General features: G+C 38.6%; 2 protein-coding genes across 6 annotated transcripts in view; both read right to left on the minus strand.

Annotated features, from left to right (window-relative positions):
- Positions 1-22436, minus strand: part of LOC115262131 (CUGBP Elav-like family member 2) — a 1100715-nt gene that overhangs the window by 979918 nt on the left and 98361 nt on the right. The gene's annotated exons all lie outside the window — the stretch shown is intronic.
- On the minus strand, positions 2439-3518 carry LOC134285977 (uncharacterized). Its single transcript, XM_062847540.1, has one exon. The coding sequence runs from the start codon at positions 3516-3518 to the stop codon at positions 2439-2441; it is 1080 nt and encodes a 359-aa protein (XP_062703524.1).

Below are 22436 nucleotides of genomic sequence, written 5' to 3' on the forward strand. Positions count from 1 at the left end.
CTAGTATAGTATGGACTTCCACTGCACTGCCACCCTCTCTCGCTCACCCTACATTTTTTGGAATTTTTAAATGACCCTCCAAACGCACAAAACGGAAATGGAATCGTTGCGTTTGGTACACAATCTATCTGCTCGTCTGTCTGTCAACGTTGGACCACCAGCACTACCGTAAGGTTGCCATTTATCGTTCACACGTTCCTTTCCATTTCGTGAGCTGAGTCTACTGATCGGCGATTCCCGACCCAACGGTAACAGACAAAGTCACTTTCCCTCTCATAATTCTGTGCCCGATCCCGATCAGACAGACACACAGGAGAGGTGACGGAAATTCGCTTGCGAACAGTCGGAAATTCCCCATGTACCTACCCACGTAGTTATGTATCCACAACAGATATTTATATTGGAGTACATTGAGTGGTCCGCGCGAAAAACTAAATTGCCTATATGATGATAAATGGCGGTAATAATTGGAAAATAAATGGGCTTTCGATTATTTTCGGTGCAACAAATTGGAATTATCCAATTGGATGGTTGTTTCGGAGATGGCGGGAGCGCGAAGGTTATGGTTCCTGCTGGAAGAAGCGGAAGGTCATTAGAATTACCGGAACGAGATGATTTTAGTTACCTTAGGTCAAAGGGACGCTTTTTGGAAAATGTTTATCGATCCTTTTTAAGACACTTTAAGTGATGAATCATTTCTTATGGAACAATGTGTATAGAACTGGTGATCTAGGTAAAACGTTTTCCAATGCTTGCATGAAAGCAGTTCAAAGTAAATTCACAGACTTAAAAGTGGTTATGTAAGCAATACAAAACTGAAGTTGCAGTTGTAGTTTCTACAAAACTTTCAAAATTATCTGCTAGATTTATTTATTTGTTCACTATCTTCGTCATGGACGCACAGATTGTTTGATTAAACTAGGTTCCTTATTCTATTCTTAAACTCTAATTTAGACATATTAAAATCGAAATCGGCACTAACTACATTAAAAGCTTTCAAACACGCACAAAAAGGACTATTTTGACCATAGTTGGTTCTATGAAGCGGGATTGCAAGAAGCGTTGAGCTACGGAATCGTCGCGGTGGAACATTTAAGGGAATTTCACCAATCGATGTTACCATTGAGGAGGTCAAAGACGAACAATCGTTGAAGTTTAACTCTCCTCGCCACCAAAGCTTCTAACTTAATGAGCTGGCAACGGTCTGGATAACTTGGAAGGTTAGTTGGATCCGACCATGGAAGCTGCCGCAACGCAAATCGCAAGAATCTACGTTGTAGACGCTCAATCCTTAACGTTTGCGTTAAATGGAACGGTGTCCAAACTGGTGCAGCATACTCTAAAATGCTCCGAACTAGTGCGCAGAACAGTGTTTTCAATGCGTAGAAGTCAGTGAAATCCGAAGCATGCCGGTGAATAAAACCTAACGCTGACCACGCTTTGCCAATAACTGTAGAAATGTGCTCGTTGAACCGGACTTTCGAGTCGATTAAAACTCCCAGATCGTTAATAGACTGAACACGCGCTACTGGAGTCGATCCGATGAAGTACTGATTGATGACCGAAGTGTTGCGGCGAGTGAAAGATATAACCTTACATTTGCTTTCATTGATAAGCATCCCGTTGTCACCGCACCACACAAATAGCGTGTTCAAATCTTCTTGCAATGCCACGCAGTCTAACGATGAAGTGATGGCACGATACAATTTCAAATCGTCAGCGAAGGACAGCTTACCGCATGCAAGCAGCTGGTATAGGTCGTTCACAAAAATGATGAATAGCAAGGGTCCTAAAACGCTGCCTTGAGGTACTCCAGAGGAGATGCTGAAGTTGCAGGACCGCGCCGAGTTAACTGAAACACATGCTGAACGGTCCGAGAGATAAGAATATATCCATTTTGTCACCCAGTGTGGAAATCCAAGGTGGGTCATCTTTTCTACGATTGTAAAATGAGGCACCGTGTCGAAAGCCTTCGCAAAATCAATGTAGATTGAATCGACCTGGCGATATGATTCCATCTCGCGTGATAGTTCAGTGACGTAACACATCAAGTTTGTTGTGGTTGAGCGACTCCGTACGAATCCATGCTGGCATTCGGATAGGACCGGCAAGGTGGCAGTGTACAGTGCATTGTGGACCAGTTTCTCAAGAACTTTGCTCAAGCAGCATAACAGTGTGACTCCACGATAATTTTCGACGCGATTGAAGCTCCCAGATTTGTGAATTGGCACTATAACACCACTTTTCCACGCGGACGGGAATGTCGTTTGTGCGAGCGAGCGGTTAAAGGGGCTGTTCATTAATTACGTAAGGCAATTTTTGCGATTTTTCGACACCCCCTCCCCCCCTTGTAAGATTTTTTGTATGACAACCCAAATATTTTTGTATGGCGCGTAAGATTTCTCAAACTCCCCCTCCCCCCATAAACCCTTACGTAATTAATGGACAGCCCCAAATATATCCGTAATGGGGGACGCAAGTGCAACAGCGCAATTCTTAAACATCACAGGAGGAAGACCGTCGGCTCCTGGTCCTTTTTCGGCGTCGAGATCTTCGAGAGCCCTGATCACTTCCTCCACAGACAGCTGCATGGTTGGAAGGCGGATATTAAACACCGGCATGTTCACAAATCTATCACGACGTGGCACTGGTGATGCGCGAGTAAAAACGCTTTCGAAGAAGACGGCAAAGAGATTGGCTGCCTCAGTGTTAGTGTGCGCTTTAACTCCCCTGTATTCCATATTAGCCGGTATTCTATTGTCGGAACGCTGCCGTTTAATGAAGCTCCAGAAGGAGGAAGGATCATGTTTCACCCGGGACTGGATGCTAGACACGTAACTATCGTATGAAGAGCGCAAAAGAGAGCTGTACCTATTCTCCACGTCGCGGAGGAAGCTTCTGTCATCAGTGGACTTCGAGGAGAAAAAGCGAGTGCGAGCCTTCCGTAGAACGTTGCGAAGATTACGAAGTTCGGGAGTCCACCACGGCTTGTTGTGAACGGAACGAGTTTTGTGTCGAGAGCGTGGAACGCAGTCACCGAGGATCTCGTGAAGCTTGTCATTGAAAGTCATGAGCGCTTCGTCTACCGAACTGTCCATGTGAATCTCCCATCTGACAAGGGATAACGATGCATTCAGCGCAGCAAAGTCGCAACGCTGGAAGTTGAAGCTGGCATCCGCGGTTATGTCATCGATTACTGCAGGTAGATCGTTGTTGGCGCTGAGTAGAACAACGAACGGCTGGTGATAGCTGTCAACATCCATGAGTGGAACAGGCGATTGGACGAGCTCAAAATAATCAGATAGACTAACAAACACTAAGTCCAAAAGGTGACCATCAACGTTGACTATGTTGTTGATTTGCTGCAGGCCAGAAGCGAAAACCGTTTCAACAAGTGTCAATTCTTGCTCGGACGAAGCGTTCGAGGGGACATAACCATTGATATCTTCATCTAGCTGCCAGTTGAGGTTAGGAAGGTTATAGTCACCTAGCGACATGATAATATCCGTCCCTGACATGGTATCAACAATTTGCTGTATTGCGGATGAATGAGCGGCGTACAGGTCCGGATTGGACCTCGGTGGAATATAAACAGCAACCACATAAAGCGAGAAGCCACCCGACCAGAAGCTCCTAACAAGATTATAACAAAATTATTACAACCGTTGTTAGAAATAACACAATTTGATATAATTTTGTTGTAAAGATTCGTATATGTGAATAGCCAGAACAAAATTGTAATAAGATTTGTTATTATTTTTAAAAACAAAACTATAACAAAACTTGTATTATTTATTCAAACAGAGATATAACCGCATTTGTTACATTATGCTTATTAAAATAATTGCCTATAACAAAATTTCGTAACACATTTTTTGTAACAACATAATTTCAAAATATGTTAGGTTTTTTTTATTGACGCAAAATAGTTTTATCATTTCTGTAATATTGACCACTCGAGTCAAATACCATAAAACAAAACTTATTGCATTCGTTTAGAACACAATGCTAAAATCGTCATGTTTTAAAAACCCCTCCCCTTCCGTTACGCTTGTTTGTATGAGCGACGCGTAATTTGGGCTTGGCATCATATTTGTTTAAAAAATGCATCTGAGTTATCATTTAGTTATAATCTGCCAAATTCTTCCCAAAACCAGCAGTGCTTTGAAGCTACTATCGTTATGTGATATCCAGGGTGCAAAATGTTCATAGTCATTGACTGAAAAAAGCACGAATTTGAATGATTCTGCATTGAATATTCAAAACAAACAAATTCATTTTCGCTCTCCCTCTTCACACAGTCAGTCAATTCGTAGTCATTGAATATGAAGCCGGTCGAGAAACATCTTCCTAATTACCTACGTTTATGGCCACGATTCCTTCCAAAAACACTCCACAACAATCAAATGGTACAAGATCTGTGTAAAGCACCGTTAAATGTAATCGAAACGTTAATATTTTATCAGCAATTTAACACTTTGTAAGATGTTTACAAATATTCATTGACTTTTATTCAGTTGACAAACGAGTATCGAGCAGCTGAATATGAATATGCAGGCAAGTGAATGAATATTGCCGCACGGTGAACTTCAGCTCGTCTGCTCAAAATCTTGCGCCCTTGTTATATCATTACCGCTGGTAGAAGTAATAAAAAAAAACTGTTGGGATATCACCATGGCTTTTCGGATATAAACATCAAATATTTCACAGCTATTCTTTTTCTTTTTTTTTTTAGTTTCTTTTATTGCATCCAAAACCGGAATAGTTCCCGGATGATGTGCCAATCGAATAAGAATCCTCACCAACAAAACAGCTGCTTTCGTTGCAGTGTTTTGTAGCGTTTTAAAGAACATTTCTTCTGCTGGAAGCTGTGGCGAAGAACCTGTTGACGCAACAGCACAGTATTTTCTAGAATCAAGATGATGTTGGGCTAGTTTTGTGACACAATGGATCACTAAAATAACTAAAACGGCCGCTATGAAATGAACAGAAAGCGCCACTGTAGCCTTGTGTGTTTGACGTAACTCGACTGCTGTCACTGTGTTACCGTCCATATACGGTGGCGCTCTTGTTTTGATGCGGTGAGTAGCGGAAAAGTCGGCTTCAATGATCCATTGTAATGTCTTGTCTGGTGTGAAACAAAACAAGTAAACAATGACAAACTTCCCCTTCGTCAGACCATTAGCTTTTCTTCCTTCTCTGTTAACCTTAGTTGTGTATTCTTACGCGATAGATAGTCGGGTAAACCCAGAGCTGCCACCTTACCTGTATTCCGTACACGAAAAAAGTTGGCACCCCCTCGTTTATTTTGCTACCTCAAAGTTTTTTACTAGGACTGAAAGCTTAAAAAATAGTTCCAAAAATATACTATTTTTTGAGTTAGCAAACTTGTTCCATTGCCTTGCGGTTTAAAAATAAACGAGGGGGTGCCAAATTTTTTTTTCGTATACAACCCTGTATGTGGCAGTAGTATGGGACAAACATCAAATCCTCACTCCAGTCAACTTTTTAGATCCCATTTACAGGGTTGTTACGAGAAGCGTGGAAAAAAATCCGCGCCAAATCCGCGCGAGCAAAATTTGAATCCGCGCCAAATCCGCGCGATTGTGAAATTAAATTCGCGCCAAATCCGCGTGAGTGTGGAAGTAAAGTTTTATTTTTCTACATTACGTATATATAAAACAAAAAATTTGAACAATCTACAACAGTGTACACTGAAGTTTTTTTTTACGACGGTGATGATGGTACCGCGTTAAAAACCGCGTTATTTCAAAAAACGTCGTAAAAAAAGTCCAAAAAAATCAAGTCACCTTAGATGTAATACTGACTATTTTGCGCGTGTTTTTGAAAAAAAATCGGTTTTTTAACGAGGGTTTTTGAAATAACGCGGTTTTCTTACGACGTTGTACGAAATAATGCGGTTTGTTTACGCGGTACCGCGTAACAAAAAACTTCAGTGTATAAAGAAAAGGCACTTTCAACTGGGATGGACTAACTGAGTGCCGGGAGCAGAATTGTTGATTCGTAAATTAACGCAGTTCATCTAAAATGTTCTAAGCTTGCTGCAATTTGAAGACGTTTTGTCACAACTCTATTTCATGTTTTTTTTTTCAGCAATATTCCTTCAAGATTTTTTAGTAAAATTACTGTAGCAATCTACAGAGTGTTCTAAGAAATATCTGCCAGAACCCGTCATTCAGGAGAATATATCAAAATATTTGTGAAGAAATTTCTAGCAAAGAGAATATTGGAAAAATTAAAAAAAAATAATAATCATGGAGCTATACCTTGAAAATCCTTGAAAAACCCTGAATGAAACGGAAAGAATTTCTGAAGTTTTTATATAAAGTACCTGATAGCCGGGGCCCGTGGCGTAGTTGGTCACACGTTCGCTTCATATGCGGATGGTCATGGGTTTGATTCCCAGCCCCGGCACTTGCAATTTTTCGTTCGTTGCTTTTCCCCCGAGAGCAACTGATACTGACCCTCTGCTGAGTCCCATGGCTCAAACGGACCTGGATACCTTGACATCGGCGAACTGCTACTCATAATGGACCCCCAATCGGACTGGAAAGGAACAACGACCATCCATCATCATTCTTGTGCTCATCATTCTACTAGGTATAAAGTAGAAAAAGTGAAAGCAGCAGAAAGGCAACCAGTTCGATAAAGTATAATAGAATCTAGGCGCTGTACAAAATGTAAGTGCAGCTGTCAATTGAAATTGCTCACGTAGTGCCCCAGTGGACAATAGAGCTGTAAATTAGGTTAAGTGATTAAGAATTAAAAAAGAATTAAAGTACCTGATACAAACTTTTTCGAGGAATTCTTTAAATAAAGAGCATGAATTTGAGTAGGACATTGTGAGGATAATTCTTAGAAATTAAAAAAAAAAATAGTAATGTCTGGAGAATCTTGGGAGAATCCCAGTGAGACATTATAGAAAGAAACTTAAATTTTAGATAAGTATTATCCAGGGAGAATACCTTAGGCTCGTCTTGTTTGATTATGTAGACTGTTAGGGAGCGGGGGTGGCCTGGTCAGTCATACTAATTTCGAAAATTTTGTATGGACAAAGTCTATGAGGGTGGTTCTGAAATGGTCAAAAATGAGTCTACGTAGTTTATGGACAGCGTCTTGAGGAAATATTGAAGAAATTCCAAGAGGCACACATGGGAAGATGCCTGTACAAACAAAAAATACCTTCCTTCGCAGTTAAAATACTAAAAAAAATCCCTACAGCGATCATTGGAGTACAGAAAGACAATGTTGCATTTTTTTTCAAAGATTTTCTTGCTGGTTTAAAATTCCTCCAGGTATTTTTTTAGAATTTCTCCTGGTACTAGTCCAGTTGTTCATCCATGAATTCCTACAAAGATTTCTCAGGGTTTTTCTCTACGACAATAAAATACATAGATGAAAAGTAACTAACTAGTTCAGAGCTTTCTAGACCAATTTCATATTGAACTATTACTGAAACATATTGCCCAAGATCCAAAGGCTCTAGAATTCATATCAACGGGAATAAACGTTATTTCAAGCACTGAAATGGCTTAACTCTCAGTTTGTTCATATACAAGGTTCACAGAACAAAGTTCGTCGAAGGAATTCGTCAAGCGCTGGTTGGTAGATCAAAAGAAGGCAATCTCACACAAAAACTATGATGCAAATCAGAGTAACATCATGTACAAAATTTGCAAAACCAATTCCGCGCCAAATCCGCGCGAGGGCCGAATTCCTGGGGCAAATCCGCGCCAAATCCGCGAAAATCGCGAAATCCGCGAAATTCGCGAAATCCGCGCTGTTGTAACAACCCTGCATTTAGGTCCCATATGAACTGTGCAAAATTTCAGCGCAATCGGTGAAACTATAATTTAGCGCAAGCGGTTCAAAGTTTCCATAGGATTTACTATGGGAAAAGTTACACTTTCAGATAAAAAATCCCAGAGGTCGCTCCTTGTGTCCTTAATTCAAATCGATCAACGTTTCTTGTAGAAACATCCTTTATGAAACTTTCCTTCGAAGACCGCAAAACAATCGGATGCTTGTGGAAAAAGTTATTGTTTTGTTTTATTAGCAGCAAGTGTAGCTGCTACCTTGGCTGCTGCTGTTTCTGGGGGTGGTGATGCCTCCCGCCACCCCATGCAACAACGGTAGCAGCAGTGCTGCTGATAAAACAAAACAAAAAGCCGTTCGTTGGATCACTTATCGGGAATAAATCAATAACTTTTTTCACAAGCATCCGATTGTCTTGCGGTCTTCGAAGAAAAGTTTCATAAATGATTTTTCTACAAGAAACGTTGATCGATTTGTATTAAGGAGACAAGGAGCGACCTCTGGGATTTTTTATTTGAAAGTGTAACTTTTCCCATAGTAAATCCTATGGAAACTTTGAACCGCTTGCGCTAAATTATAGTTTCACCGATTGCGCTGAAATTTTGCACAGTTCATATGGGACCTAAATGGGATCTAAAAAGTTGACTGGAGCGAGGATTTATTTTTTCCATACAAGCGTGTACCATACTAATGTGGCAGCTCTGTAAACAACGTGAAAAAAGGTTTGGAACTTTTTATCAGACCGTTTTCAAATTTTTGTAGGATGTCAAAGATATAGTAGACATTCGATAACTGCAACATGTTAACATTTCACTTAGCGAACAAAAATCCGATAACTGGAACGCCTGACAGTATCAACAAACCATAAACTGTCGTTAAATGAAATGCGATAACTGTAAATGTGTTGCACTTACCGGACTTGCAGTTACAAAGCATTGCAGTTAAACCGCTTGCACTGACCGAACGTCTACTGTAATAAAACTTCATAAGTCTTCGATGCTCGATGCTCCATCAACAACATTATGTTATTTCGAGCACATTTGTATATCCTAAAAATAATCACTCACTTGATTGGACGGACAGTTTGAAAGTTATAGGAAGATTGTGAACTTCATTTTGTAGAAACAAATGAAGTTTCTAACGTGAAATGATGATAATGGGTTGTTTTTATCGGTAAACTCTAAGTAAGAACAAAGGAATACAACTTTGGAAAAAGTAAATTCTCAGTTTGTTTATTGTTTTGCACAAGCGTCATATCTGTGTGAGCATCCGTATGAACCAGATTCGGATTTCCTTTATAGTGCTTTATCTGACGATAGTGATCGCCATCGATTCAATACAAATCGATATCGAAAATCACACACTGGTTGACCGGGATATTTCAGGAAATTTGGCCGATAAAACCCTCAAGACGAAGAGAACAAACCTGACGATAATACCACAGACAAACAGACGTAACACTTGCGAAATTTCCATCGACCACGCTTTTAACGATCATTTTAAATTTTCATAGTTGTGGCTTTCACAACCAGAGGCGTGCGCATCGTTTTTCTATGCGTTTCACACATGCGCCTTCTGTTGACGATATGGCACAACACAGTGATTCATGCAACGTTTCCACCAGGTGATGCCACCAGGTAGTGCGAACTGGGCGATGGATTTCCATGAAAATCGTTCAAGGTGTTACGTCTGTTTGTCTGTGATAATACCCAAAGACTTAGTCTTCTTAAACGACGGATATTGCATGTGCTGCAATTTGCGACCGGACGAACAATGTTTACATTACATGGAACTACGTTTTGTATGCCTTCCAATATTTTTGAGTTGGATTTTACACAAATGACGTATCTTCACAAGCGAAAATATTAGATCGATTACAATAAATACCAAAACAGTACTGCTGTTCTATTTTCGCCAAAAAGTATACCAATTAGTAAATGCTGTTGAACATGGAGAAGGCAAACGTGGAACTAAATCATTATAACGTGGAATTTGTTTATCCTACTATTTTGTTTCTACCTTAGGGAGCATCTAAGTACGTCACGCTAAAATTGAAAATTTTCAACCCTCCCTGCCTCCTTCAAACGTGACGATAAACTTAATGGATGACCCCTTATGTGACAGATTCTATTTCATTCCATAATTTAAAAAAAAAAACATGTGGAATATAACTAAATTATATCTAAAGCTGTTATCATATCTGCATATGATATAATTGTGATAGATTAAAACAAAATCACTAACGACAAATCAAGTCTATTATACGTCAACGAGTTCAATGTGACGTCATACTACCCCGCTCGTGTGCGTCTGACAAACAAGCATTTGAATGAGGAAACTGGCAATACGTAGAACCAGTAAAGCTTCTATCACCGCCCTCTTCAAGTGTTGTGATGGCCTCATTGACAGAGGCGTCAGATTGCTACCGATGCTAGGTGTCTTGGTTCAAATCCCGTTCGGATCCGAAAATTTTATACCGTACTGGAAACTTTTTTTATGTCACCTACTTTTTCTAAAAATAGAATAACACACTTAAAACTATGTACCCAAAAAATGAGTATAACCTAACAGGTAGCCAAGGAATTATAACAAAATTGGTAATAATTTTGTTAAATTCTACCATATTTCATGGAACAGATTTTGTAATATTTTTGTTATGATCATAACAAAAGTTATTACATTTTTGTTCTTTTCATATGGCAGCTTTGTTAGAATTTCTGTTATTTTAACTACTAACGGTAAATGTTTTATAACAACCCTTGTTATAAAAAATTATTGTAACAAAATAACACAGCTTGTTATAATTTTGTAATGTCCATCTAGTCGGGCACGCAACCTTATGCGCACACCAACTTGTTCAACATGTTCATGTCCAGACCACGAAACAGTTTCACATTGCAAATTATTTTTAACAGCGATGAGAACTCCGCCTCCTCTAAGGAACTGACTAGAAAGCATGCTCCTGTCGCAACGAAAAATAGTGTAGTTCGATGTGAGTTCAGAGTTGCCGATGTCTGGTCTGAGCCAAGTCTCTGTTAGTACGATGATGTCGTAATCGCAGCTTGATAAAGCCAAGCGTAGTCGTGAAGTTTTAGTGCGCAGCCCTCGGACGTTTTGGTAGTAGATGGACAACGTTAGCGGATCAGTCCCAGCACTAGATGGAGATGGTTCACAGGCGATAAAAGCATCATTGGAGGTGATAGCAGCACCGTCGCGCCGGGAGCCGTTGTCGACTTGTCTTGTAGGTGTCCGAGCGTTTCTGCGACTGCCGACTGAACTGCAAGCGGATGGAACCTCAGAGAATGGACTGTTACTAATTTGATCGTACTTGCCTAGGTGCAGAGATCGGAAGACCTCTAATCCGTTTCCAAACACACTATTCCACTATTTTCCTAGGAATTGCTGCTTGTGCTTTTTCAGAGAAATTAATAAGAATTTCTCCCTGATAACCTACTCTTAATTCTATACTACATTTAATTAATATAAAAGTTTCCCAATAGAATGCGTGTAGTTATGATTCTCAAAATTTTCTCAAATGGTGTGTAAAATGCTAGAAATTATAGAACACATTTCTTCTTAAATCCACTTAGACTTTTACTTGGAACTTTTTCAAAAGTTCGCCGAGCCTGTCGTATTTTGTTATTATTTGTATTTGTGTGGATTTGATATAACAGGTGGAAAATGTTTTACGTTTAAAAAAAAAATTGAAATTTTGTCTATGAAAATAATTGAAAAGATATCTTGAACTTCCCTCTAAATGCGTATGAAAACTGATTTTGAAAATATTGTTTTGTTTTTTAATGATATCATTGTACTATTGAGAGTGTACATTATTTGATCTACAAAACTACACACTACTAACAAGTTTTAAAGAGATTCACGTTGTTAACATTATTTTTCATGATGGAGCGCTTATATGTGCATGTAGCACGTCAGTTCCTCTTTTTACCCTATCTGACATTACATCCAAATTAGAACAGAGTCGGCTTGTTTGCTTCATAAGTTGACCTGTAATATAAAATGACGTGTTTTAGAACCATTTTTGTATTCAGTTACGAAAGAACTTTCTGAATAATTCCTCTGAAGAATTTCCTATGTAACCTTCGGGAAAATTCTACGAAGATCTGGAAAAATTGTCGTATAAATTGTTGAAAAAAAAACAAATGAACTCCTTGTGCAAGCATAGTAGAAATTCTAAGAGAAATTTTCTAAAAACATGATGGAATTTATTGAAAGAATCTTCTGAGAAGTTCCTGGAGAATCCTTTGGAAAAAACTGAATTCCTCTAGTTTAGTCTAGTCTAGTATGCACATACACAGCCATTCATTGAAAGAATCCTGGAAAATGATAGAACCGACTTATTCCACCATTTTTCTTGTCATTATTAATGTTTGCAGTACATCGGAAATGCATTACAAGCATTAAAGTGGCCAGGCCTACTGTGCAGCGTTGTTGGTTTTACAAGAAAGCTATAGAGTGGGGACATCTCGTATCAATCGCTCAGCCATTAGAAAGCAAAGAAAACTTGAAAATCGGTGGGGGTGACGATTCTAAAAGGTTAATGTCACCCCTTGGTCCTTAGGGTCCTGGGATGGAACACAGGTATTTACTCTGTGTCCTTGCGCTTATGCCTAGGCTATAGCGCCATTACTCGCTCTCTTCGAAAAAAAAAACTGAATTCCTCTAAACATTTTCTGAGAAATCTTAGCATGAATTTTTGAAAATCTTGGAGGAAAAATAAAACCGTAAAAGATTTCGTGGAGAAAAACATTCGTAGAAATTTCTGAGAGATTTTTCGATGTAATTCATGGAGAAATTTATGACGGAATCCTCAAAGAAATATTTAAAGAAATTTGACGACGATTCCATGGATGAACTATCGAAGAAAATTTCTGAAAAAATCCTCCAAATAAATCCCTTGAGAAGACATGGAATGGATTCCTGAAAAAATCCTGAGAGAAATCGATGATGTAGGAATTTTAAGAATTTTAAAAAACATTAAAATAAGTTTTAAAGATATTACTTTTCAAAAAATCCATTTATAATTTTTCCACAAAAAGTAAAAATTTGTATCAAGCTGATTTCGGGAATGATTCTCAATGCTCGGCATGGAAAATCAGAATTATAAGTTATCAGGTGCTTTTTTCAGGTACTACTTCATTCAAATATTTGTTCAGTTGTTCTCCACGACATTAATTAATGCATTTTTAGTGCAAAATACTCTAATTTTCCAAAGATTAGTCAGTCGCATTTTTCAAAAGTTTCTCCGACATATTTTCAATTTATTTTATAGTTTGTCTGCCTTACACACGTTCAATAATTGATCAAGACGCACCAGAATTCACTTGAACAATTGATTCTAATTTTACAGCAATTGCACAAACTGCTTCCATTGTACGTTTCAGCTCTGCGAGTTATTATTCCTTTTTTTTATTTTTTAAACTTTTTAAAGAATGCTGTCAAATTCTATGTACATTCTTTTATAAACTTTTATACAATATATTCTCTTGCACTTTAGAAATCACACAAAGAAAAAATGTGCAAGTAGTTTGTTTATTACTTTTTTCTCTTTCCAAGATTTCAACTTATCTTTTGTTTTACTTCTTGAGCAACTATTTAAAAAGTGTGTTAGTGTTAGTTTGGTCTGATTGAGTATTAACGAATAGTCGTGATACGAATAAGATTTTCTTTTTATTTCTCTGCGATTTTCATCGGTCTTCGAATGAATGTAAACTAACTATTACTTTTAAATTGGGCGTGTTAGTTGAATACCTGTAAGAAAAAAAAATCGAACTAAATACTGTTCTGTTATATTCCAGCTATGCGTTTTCATCGTATGAGAGATAAATATTGTGACCTCAACTGTATGGTCGTCTTCAGTGTCTCGTACTAAACTCAATTTAAAGTACGAGTCGCTGAAGACGACCTTACAGTTAAGGTCGAAATACATATCTGTCATAGGATGAAAACACACAGATGCAATTAAACAGAACGGTATTGTACAGATGTTGGCTTTCTCGGTTTAAGGTCAATCTGAACGGCTAGTTTTGGTGATCCAAAACCAGTCGTTTAGATTGACCCTAGACCGAGAAAGCCAATATCCGTACACAAGTACTATTCCAGTCGGAAATTACCTAAAACAGAACAGTATTTAACTCGATTTTCTGTTACTTAAACTTAAACTCTGTCACTTATAAACTTTCTCAAATATCATATGATAAATATTGTCAAAAGTTGCAAATGTTACTCTGGTTTATCATTAGCTTACAGCTAATGATGAGCTGGTTCATTGTCGAGAAAAAAAATATCTCGGTTACAAAGAAAATTATCTTGTGAGAAATGTTCCTCAATGGAGCCACCATGGTATCAAGTATCAGGTATCAGAACATTGGCTCAATAGCCGAGGGCCCATATAGCCGAGGCGGTAAACGCACGGATATTCAGCATGACCATGCTGAGGATGGTGGCTTCGATTCCCGGTCGGTCCAGGATCTTTTCGTAAAGGAAATTTCCTTGACTTCCTTGGGCATAGAGTATCTTCGTGCCTGCCACACGATATACGCATGCAAAATGGTCATTGGTAGAGGAAGCTCTTAGTTAATAACTGTGGAAGTGCCCATAGAACACTGAGCTGAGAAGCAGGCTTTGCCCCAATGAGGACGTTACGCCAAGAAGAGAGAGAGAACATTGGCTCAAGCGTCACTTTCTCCGACAGATGGGAGGTTTGTGAAGAGGGAAGACGATATATTATAAATTTTTGCAGTGCAACGGAGATGCATGTATAATCAGCGTTAATGTCACTTCATCGAAGCTCTTTTTAGAAATTTCTTCCTAAGTCCTGGCTCGAAATCCAAGGCTTAAGCGTCATTACTCGGCCTCATATTCAATAATTTGTGTTCGTCATTCGTCAGTAACTAAACCAAACTCAATTTCCATCTGAACAACCAAGCTGTTCATTTCTGCATGAAGCTGGGAAAATGTTACAGCCTCCCTGTATACTGGAACCAAAGTAGTAATCATAAGACTAAGCGCAGACCGAGAGTACGCTCCCAAGAAATAAATTTTAAAATTATTCGCGCGCAAATCCTGATATTTTGGGAATCTAACAAAACAATAATCTGATTACATTTAGATAATAAACGCATTTAGTCAAAACTTTCTTTTGTGCACCCTTGAGTTATTGCCTCAATGAAGATTCCAATGTATCACGGATTTCTTGATCCAAATATCTTCTTCAGAGATTTCTTCAAGGATACTTCCAGGGTAGCTGTAGTGATTTCTTCCTGAATTTCTTGTGCGAGATTATTTTCCGAATCTTCCATAGGATACGTGATTTCCAGATTCTTGCCGAGATTGTTTTTTCCGAAGTTCTTCAGTATTCAGTGTTTCCTCCGAAGAATCCTCTCGGAATTCCTCGATAGATTTCTCCAGAAATTTCTTCTAGGATTTTTCAGAGATTTGTTTATAATTATCTCAAGAATTCTTCCAAAATTGCTTTCAATGCTATTTCAGTGTTTTTTTTTTCGATATTCAGTACTGAATACCGATTTCTCCCAGAAATCTTCTAGGGGCTCCATCAAGGATGCTTCCATAGATTCTTCCTGGTGTCCACTTAGGATTTATCTCTGCACTTTCATATAGTGAGGTTCACATGAAGAAGAAAATAGGGTAAATAACGACCTAAATATGATCATATAGATATATGGATATATGTGGGACATGTCTGTTGCTCGGGTTGCTGGGTAATAACAATAATCATGTGGTATCAGTAAATCTTTCTCAAATTTCAAAGGTCTGCATATAGGTCTGCAGTTAATTTTGGTATATCGTAGATACATCCTGATGACTGTCTGTCCAAAATTTTCACAGATGCTTAATAAGTTTACATAAGCATCTTTTTAGCTTCCATTTTCTAAATCCATCTTATTATCTCCCATCTTCTCGAAATTGAGCTTAGGATAATGATCGCTAAGTATAGTATTTTTCATTCTTAGGATTCTATGTTTCCTGCAAGGGGAGCCCACTGATACTGGCGCCATTCTAGCTCGAGTGACCCATCGCAAACCCAACGTGAGTCAGTCACAGTTGAGCAAAAAAAAAAAAACCGGCGTGCGTGCCCACAGTAGGTTTAATTATAAGAACTTGGCGACAGTGGTCTGCGGTGACACAGACGAGTCGACAACGTCAACCACCGACCTAGCTATACCTGTATGTATCCACGACAAGCCAGTTTAAAGGTAAATGTTAAAGCTCATGTTTAGTTTCCTTCCCGTTGTCATGAGGGCCGGCGCCAAACACCGGTGAAGTTCACTGATTATGTTTACTGCGGGAAAACAAGCTTCACCTCGCTTGCTGTTGCTGCTGCTGCGACAGGATCTAAATATATCCGTGTACGTTGATGAAGAAGCACAAACTTGCGGGTGCGGGGAAATAACTTTACGCAACAACTCAACTGAAGCGCCATCACGCATGGAAGAAGGCAACTTCATCGATACAATGCGATATTGGAAACTGGCTGCTCCGAGGGGGATTCCACGAAATCGAAAACCATCAAACGAAAATTGATTAAATCTAGTTGATTAATTTCTAATCCCAATTTCTGGAAATTCCTGCATCCACCCCTCCACAACTCTGTTCCCATGAGGGGACGCGGCGCTTCAATCACTGAATTAGTTCAATAGCGTGTTGACTCAGGAATTTCATCAAATTTACTTTATGAATTAATGGCATTCGACAGCGAAGCACCACATACCGGGGGAAATAAGTCATGGTCCCTCAGCTGGATTACTTAACAAAATTGCGGTAAACTCTCGCGCAAAAGCCTCCTTCCCCGAATTTGTCGCTCTTCATCAGAACGACACAAAACACGACAAATTTGAAACCGCGCAACTTGTCTTCCGCCCGGACGGCATTCAATCACACGTTTGGCGGCACCCACACACCAACTTCTCTGACAAGTTGAGACCGAACCAAATCAAACGCCGCGTCGAAACAAGTCGGAATTAAAACAGATTAAATATTTATTAATGCTCTTCCTCCGCGTGTGCGGCACACTTTGTCGACCGACAGCGAAGACGACGGAAATCACCTCTTTTTCGACAAACAGAAAGACAACCGCGGTGATCCACATCGAGTGTCGTTCTGTCGTGTGATGCCACGCAGAGTTTGCTACGCACTCGTCTTCAAGTTTCCCTTGAAACGGCGTCGAGCAAGCGTGCATGTTGCGAGCTCATCTTGGGCGAACAAAGTTTTTGTGATTTCTCGCGGTCCCAGGGTGCTCGTAGCTAGCAAGTGGAAGATAAACACGTTCTCTGGGTGGCGATGTTATACCCTTATACACGGTATGGGTTAGGGAAGACGTTGGAGCTAAGAAGTTGTAACTTGACTTGAGGAGGTGGTCCTAGCAGACAAGAAGGAAGGAAGGATGCTGATGATGATGATATGACGATATGGTGAGCCACGGCCAGATCGCGAGAGAGATTATCTCCCAGAGTGCAATAAAATTAGAAAGTCTGAATAAAAACGTCAAACGTGAACACAATGGAGTAAGATGATAGGGAGTATGATAATAGGGGTGGCTTTTGTAGTTCTGGGTTTCAAAAGAATCTAGAAGAAAATTGTCATCTCTACTGTCGGTATAAAAGAAGTCTGTACACCATTGGATGTCGCCATTGAGAAGCATTTTGTTGTAGTTTTGATTTTAGTGGAAGAACTTTTTCACGATAAGACTAACAGTTTTGCCAATTTTAACTTTTTCATTACCTTTTGAATAACTGGTCTACTGGGCTGTGAACTGGTGTGTGAATAACTTGGAAAGAACATCCAACATAGCTCTGGTTCCTGTCTTATACTTCCACGAGTCAGGTAATGACATGGCCACTAGATAAGAGTTGCCTGGACACTGTTGTCCTTCTGACTTCAGCTAGACTGAGGAGGTTCGTTCTGAGCGTCTGTTCACCAAGGAGGTGCGGCTCAAACGGTTTCTGTTCTAGCATCCAACAACGTCTGAGTATGAAATTCCGTATCACATTTGCTCTTCGAAGCCAGCAGCTCCACCAGCGCTCCGGTAAAATAGCATGCCCAACTTTGAAGTTACGCCGCAGTTATTTTCTGCAGGACTTCAGAGATGCCTTCAGAGATTATTGAAGGTTGTTATTTTTTCAGAAATTCTCTTCATTTATTTTTGAGATTTGCTCAGGTATTCCCGCCTGCCTTTCTCCATATCTTGTGGATGCTATCGACTGGTAATTTTGTACTTGGTGGTTTTTCGGCCTTGCAGTCTCCGGTGCAGTCAAAACGACATATATTTTTGATGTCGGACGTTTCGATGGACTATGCCTTGAGAAAGATGGCATAGTCCATCGAAACGTCGGGCATCGAAAATATATGTCGTTTTGACTGTATCGTCAAAAAAGAATACTTTCAGGAAATTCTTAAGAGATTTGTTTCTCCAAAAGTCCTCGAGGGGTTGCTTCATAAGCTCCTTTTAGGGTTTATTCAGAGCATTCCTCTGGATTTTTTCAGGAATTGTCTTGGGATTTCCTTTAGAAGCAACCCCAGTGGTTCCAATTTACAATTTGTTGGCCCAGAACCATTCTGCGGTATATCAAACTGTACAATAAAAATGGACCTGAAATGCTGGGCTGAGTAGAGGGTGGTATCTAATTGGATGGATGTCAAAAATTGCAATCAGTCAAAACGATTTATAACACCAAATGCTTATAAAACCAAAAAGCTCTTAGAGCTCAACAAGAGAGCTCTATGTACATCCACTGGCCTAGTAACTGGACACTGCCCGAGCAGGTATCACTTGAAAAATATTGGACACATTTAGAGTGATATCTGTCGTTTCTGTAATACGGAACGTGAAACCTCGGAAGATCTGCTTTGCAGTTGTGGTGCTTTATACATGCGCAGGCAAAGATTTCTAAATAGTGGTTGCTTGCAACCCAGTGAGATCTGGTCTGCAAAACCTGGGAAGGGCTTGGGGTTTATTAATTCCATTGCACCGGACTAGGAGACGACGCGTCGTGGCAGAAGCTGAATACTTGACACATGGTAATTATCTGGCTAGATGCGAATATCAAAACGGGACATGCCACAAAAGTTCAGCTTATTGGACGCAGTGGCTTAAGGCGAAACTGGAAGCATTTCCTCATTTTTTCAGTTTTTGATTTTTTTTAAATAACGAAGCAATATTTTCAAAAACGGTTTTCGTACACATGTAGAGTATGGATCAGTGTATCTTCTGAATTTTTTCGTGTTGAAAAAGTTTTCCATTTTTTTGTGAAATTTCGTTCAAAAATGGTTTCTGCAAAATCAATTTTCTTTCTTTCCACAAAGAAAAAAAAAACAGAAGATACCTTGATCCATCCTCTACATGTGTACGAAACCGATTTTGAAAATATTGCTTTGTTATTTAATAAAAAATCAAAAACCAAAAAGTGAAGAAATGCTTCCAGTTTTGCCTTAGTTTCCCCAACAGGGAGGAAAAAAACCCAGAATTAAATCCTTACCATTTTTCTTGGAATGTTGCAAGAAATTCTCATAGAAATAACTACTGAGGATTCCCGAGTTCTATATTTTTTTATAGATTCCATCAAAAACTCTATTCTATTGAAAATTTCTTTGACGATTCCTTCAAGAATTTCTTTCAGGAATTTAATCCTAAATTTTCCAGATGATTTCTTTCCGAAATTTATCATGCGTTACTTCAGCAATTGCGTCAGGAATTTTCTCCACTAATCCCTTCAGAAACTGTACGAAAAATTCTTCTATAAGTATCTCAAGAGGCATCACCAAGAGTTCTTCTTCGAACTCCTTCGGAAAATCCTCCAGAATGTAATAGATAAATTTCTACATTCTCCACTACGTTCGATTTTATCAGAATTACTACAGAGTTGAGCTTTTGGGGTTTATTTCTGAAATTCCTTCATAGATTCCTTCAAAAATTCTTCACGGTGCCCTTTAGAAATCCCTCCAAGTTTTTAAAACTTCCCCAAAAGTGTATTCAAAATTTCCTCCAGGATTTTTTTTAAAATTATTTCTAAAATTTCTACTCCAGAAGTTTCCACTCAAATTCTTCTAGAAATTCCTCTGAAGGTATTTCAAGCAGTTCGATTAGTCTTTCATGGATTTCGCCAGGTACTATTTCAGAAATTGCTTCCCTTCAGAAAATTCTCCAAAGATTTCTTTGAAATTTGTGAAGGAATTCCTCCAGTATTTTTAATGCAATTTCTGGAAATACTTTCGAAATAATCCCTGGAGGAATATCTGAAAGAACTCCCGGAGGTATCTCTGTAAGACTTCCATGAGAAATTTTGGAAGGATTGATTACAGCAATTTCAAGATGAATCCTTGTAGGAATTTTCTGCAAGAATCTTTGAAAGAATTCATCAAAGAATCCCCGATTAGACCACTGAAGAATGGATATCCAAAAGTAAAAGAAAATCGCGTTAAGTACTGTTCCTTTGAATTCCACTAAGAATTTGCATCCTTTGACAGATACGCATTTCGACCTCAACTGTAAGGTTTCTGGAAAAATCCATTGAAGAATTACTGATGAAATCTTTTACTGGAATTACTGGAAAAATTCTCAAAATACTCAATTTGTAGATATTTTTCTGAAGGGATTCCTGGCAAAAATTTTGGAAGCAATCTACGGAGAAGTTAAAAAAAAACATTTTTTTTTTCGAATGTGTGTAATCAGGTAAAAGGTACGAATTTTATTCCGCCCTATGTTGCTTATCCTTTGACAGATACGCGCATTTCGACTACCACTTGTAATCAGAGTGGATAACTGACACTGAGGAAGATTACAAGTGGTAGTCGAAATACGCATATCTGTCAAAGGATAAGCAACATAGGGCGGAATTAAAATGTACGAAACTGATTACACTCATTCGAAGAGGGTATTCTACTTAGAGGGTTCGAAAAGTCGGTACAAGACTAAACTTTTTTTTTTTTTGAAAAAATCTCCAATAAAATTTCTGTTGAAATCTCTCTAGACATTCTTGGAAAAGTTCCTACAGAAAAATCTAGAGAATCACAAAGAAATTCTTGAAGGTTTCCCTGGAGAAGTTTTCGAAGAAGTTCCATGAGACATATCTGGATAAACTCGTTGGGAAACCCTTGGTGGAATTCCTAGAAGAATATGTTGAGAAACTTTTTAAAGAATACCTGAAGAAGTCCTTGTAATAAATTTCTGGAGAATTTTCCTTCAGTAATCCTGCAGTGAAAGTATTTCTGAAGGATTTCCTGTAGGAATATGGAGAAACACCTAGAAAAACTTCTATTCAGGAGGAACTCCTGGAAGAATCTCTGTTTGAATTTCTGCATGTATACAGGTAAGAATTTCCTGGAATCGATGAAAATAGTAGCCCAAGAAATTCAGGAGGAATTTCCGCAGGATTTTCCGGATGAATCTCTAAAAAGTTCATGAGTTATTTTTGCGAGAATTTCTGGGGAAATTCCTGAAGAAATCTCTGGAGGAGTACGTGTTACGAGAGAATTCATGGATGAATTGCTGAAGATATTGCTGAAGAAGTCACTGGATGAGTTTCTGTAGGAATCCATTGAAACATTTATGAAGTAATTCCTTTCAAAATTCATCAAGGAATCCATGAAAGACTTCATAAAAGAACTACAAAATGAAGAAATTTCCAAATTCTCAACCCTGGAGAATCCCTGGTGGAACTCTTGAGGATACCTTAGAAGTAAATTCTGAAAGAGATTTTATGAGCTTTTTTTAAGACGAATTTCTAGAGAAATTTTTAAAGGAATCCATTGGACGATTTGAGAAGCAACCCGTAAGAGATTGTCAAAAGAAATCTTTGAAGAAGTTAAGATCAAATTTCTCATGGTGAAGGCATTTCTAAAGGAATGCTTGTAAAATTTTTGAAGAAAAATTTGGAGACAATTTAACTGGAAAAAAACATGAAGGGACACACTTATTTTTGGTTCGATAATTTTTTGACGAAATAGGAACAGCTGAATCGACTGTGATTCGAGATCGGAAATAGGTTCGGAAGAACTTTTGAAATAATCCCTGAACGAATTCCCGGAAGAATTTCTGAAGAAATTCCAAGAGATATTTCGGGTGGATTTACAGCAAAAAATTTAAAATAAATACTTGTATGACTCGGAAGGAATTTATCAAAGAATCCCTGAAGAGATCTCTGAAGAATGTTTGTAGAAATTCCTAAAGATTTTTTTGGAAAATCCATGGGAGAATTATTGAAGGAATCCCTTACTGAAATTCCTGGTAAAAATCTCTTTAATTCTCAGTTTATAGATATTCTTCTGAGGAATACCTAAAGAAATTTTCGAAGCATTCCGTGGTGAAATTTCTGATGGAATTTAAAAAAAAACTCCAGGAAATCTGTAGAAATCTCTCGAGGATTTCTTGGAATAATCCCTGCAGGAAAATCTGTAGAATCCCAGAGAAATTCCTGATGGGTTCATTGGAGGCTTTTTTAAGAAATTCCAGGAGGAATGTCTGGATAAACTCCTGGGAAACCCTTGGTGGAGTTCGTAGAAGGTTTTTTTTTAGTTTTTTTTCAAAGAATACCTTAAGAAGTACTTATTATAAATTCCTGGAG

Source organism: Aedes albopictus, chromosome 2 (assembly GCF_035046485.1).
Source record: "Aedes albopictus strain Foshan chromosome 2, AalbF5, whole genome shotgun sequence".
Taxonomy (NCBI): Eukaryota; Metazoa; Arthropoda; class Insecta; order Diptera; family Culicidae; genus Aedes; species Aedes albopictus.

Coding starts and splice junctions, on each gene's coding strand:
- LOC134285977 (XM_062847540.1), bottom strand. CDS start 3,518: ATGTCAGGGACGGATATTATCATGTCGCTAGGTGACTATAACCTTCCT.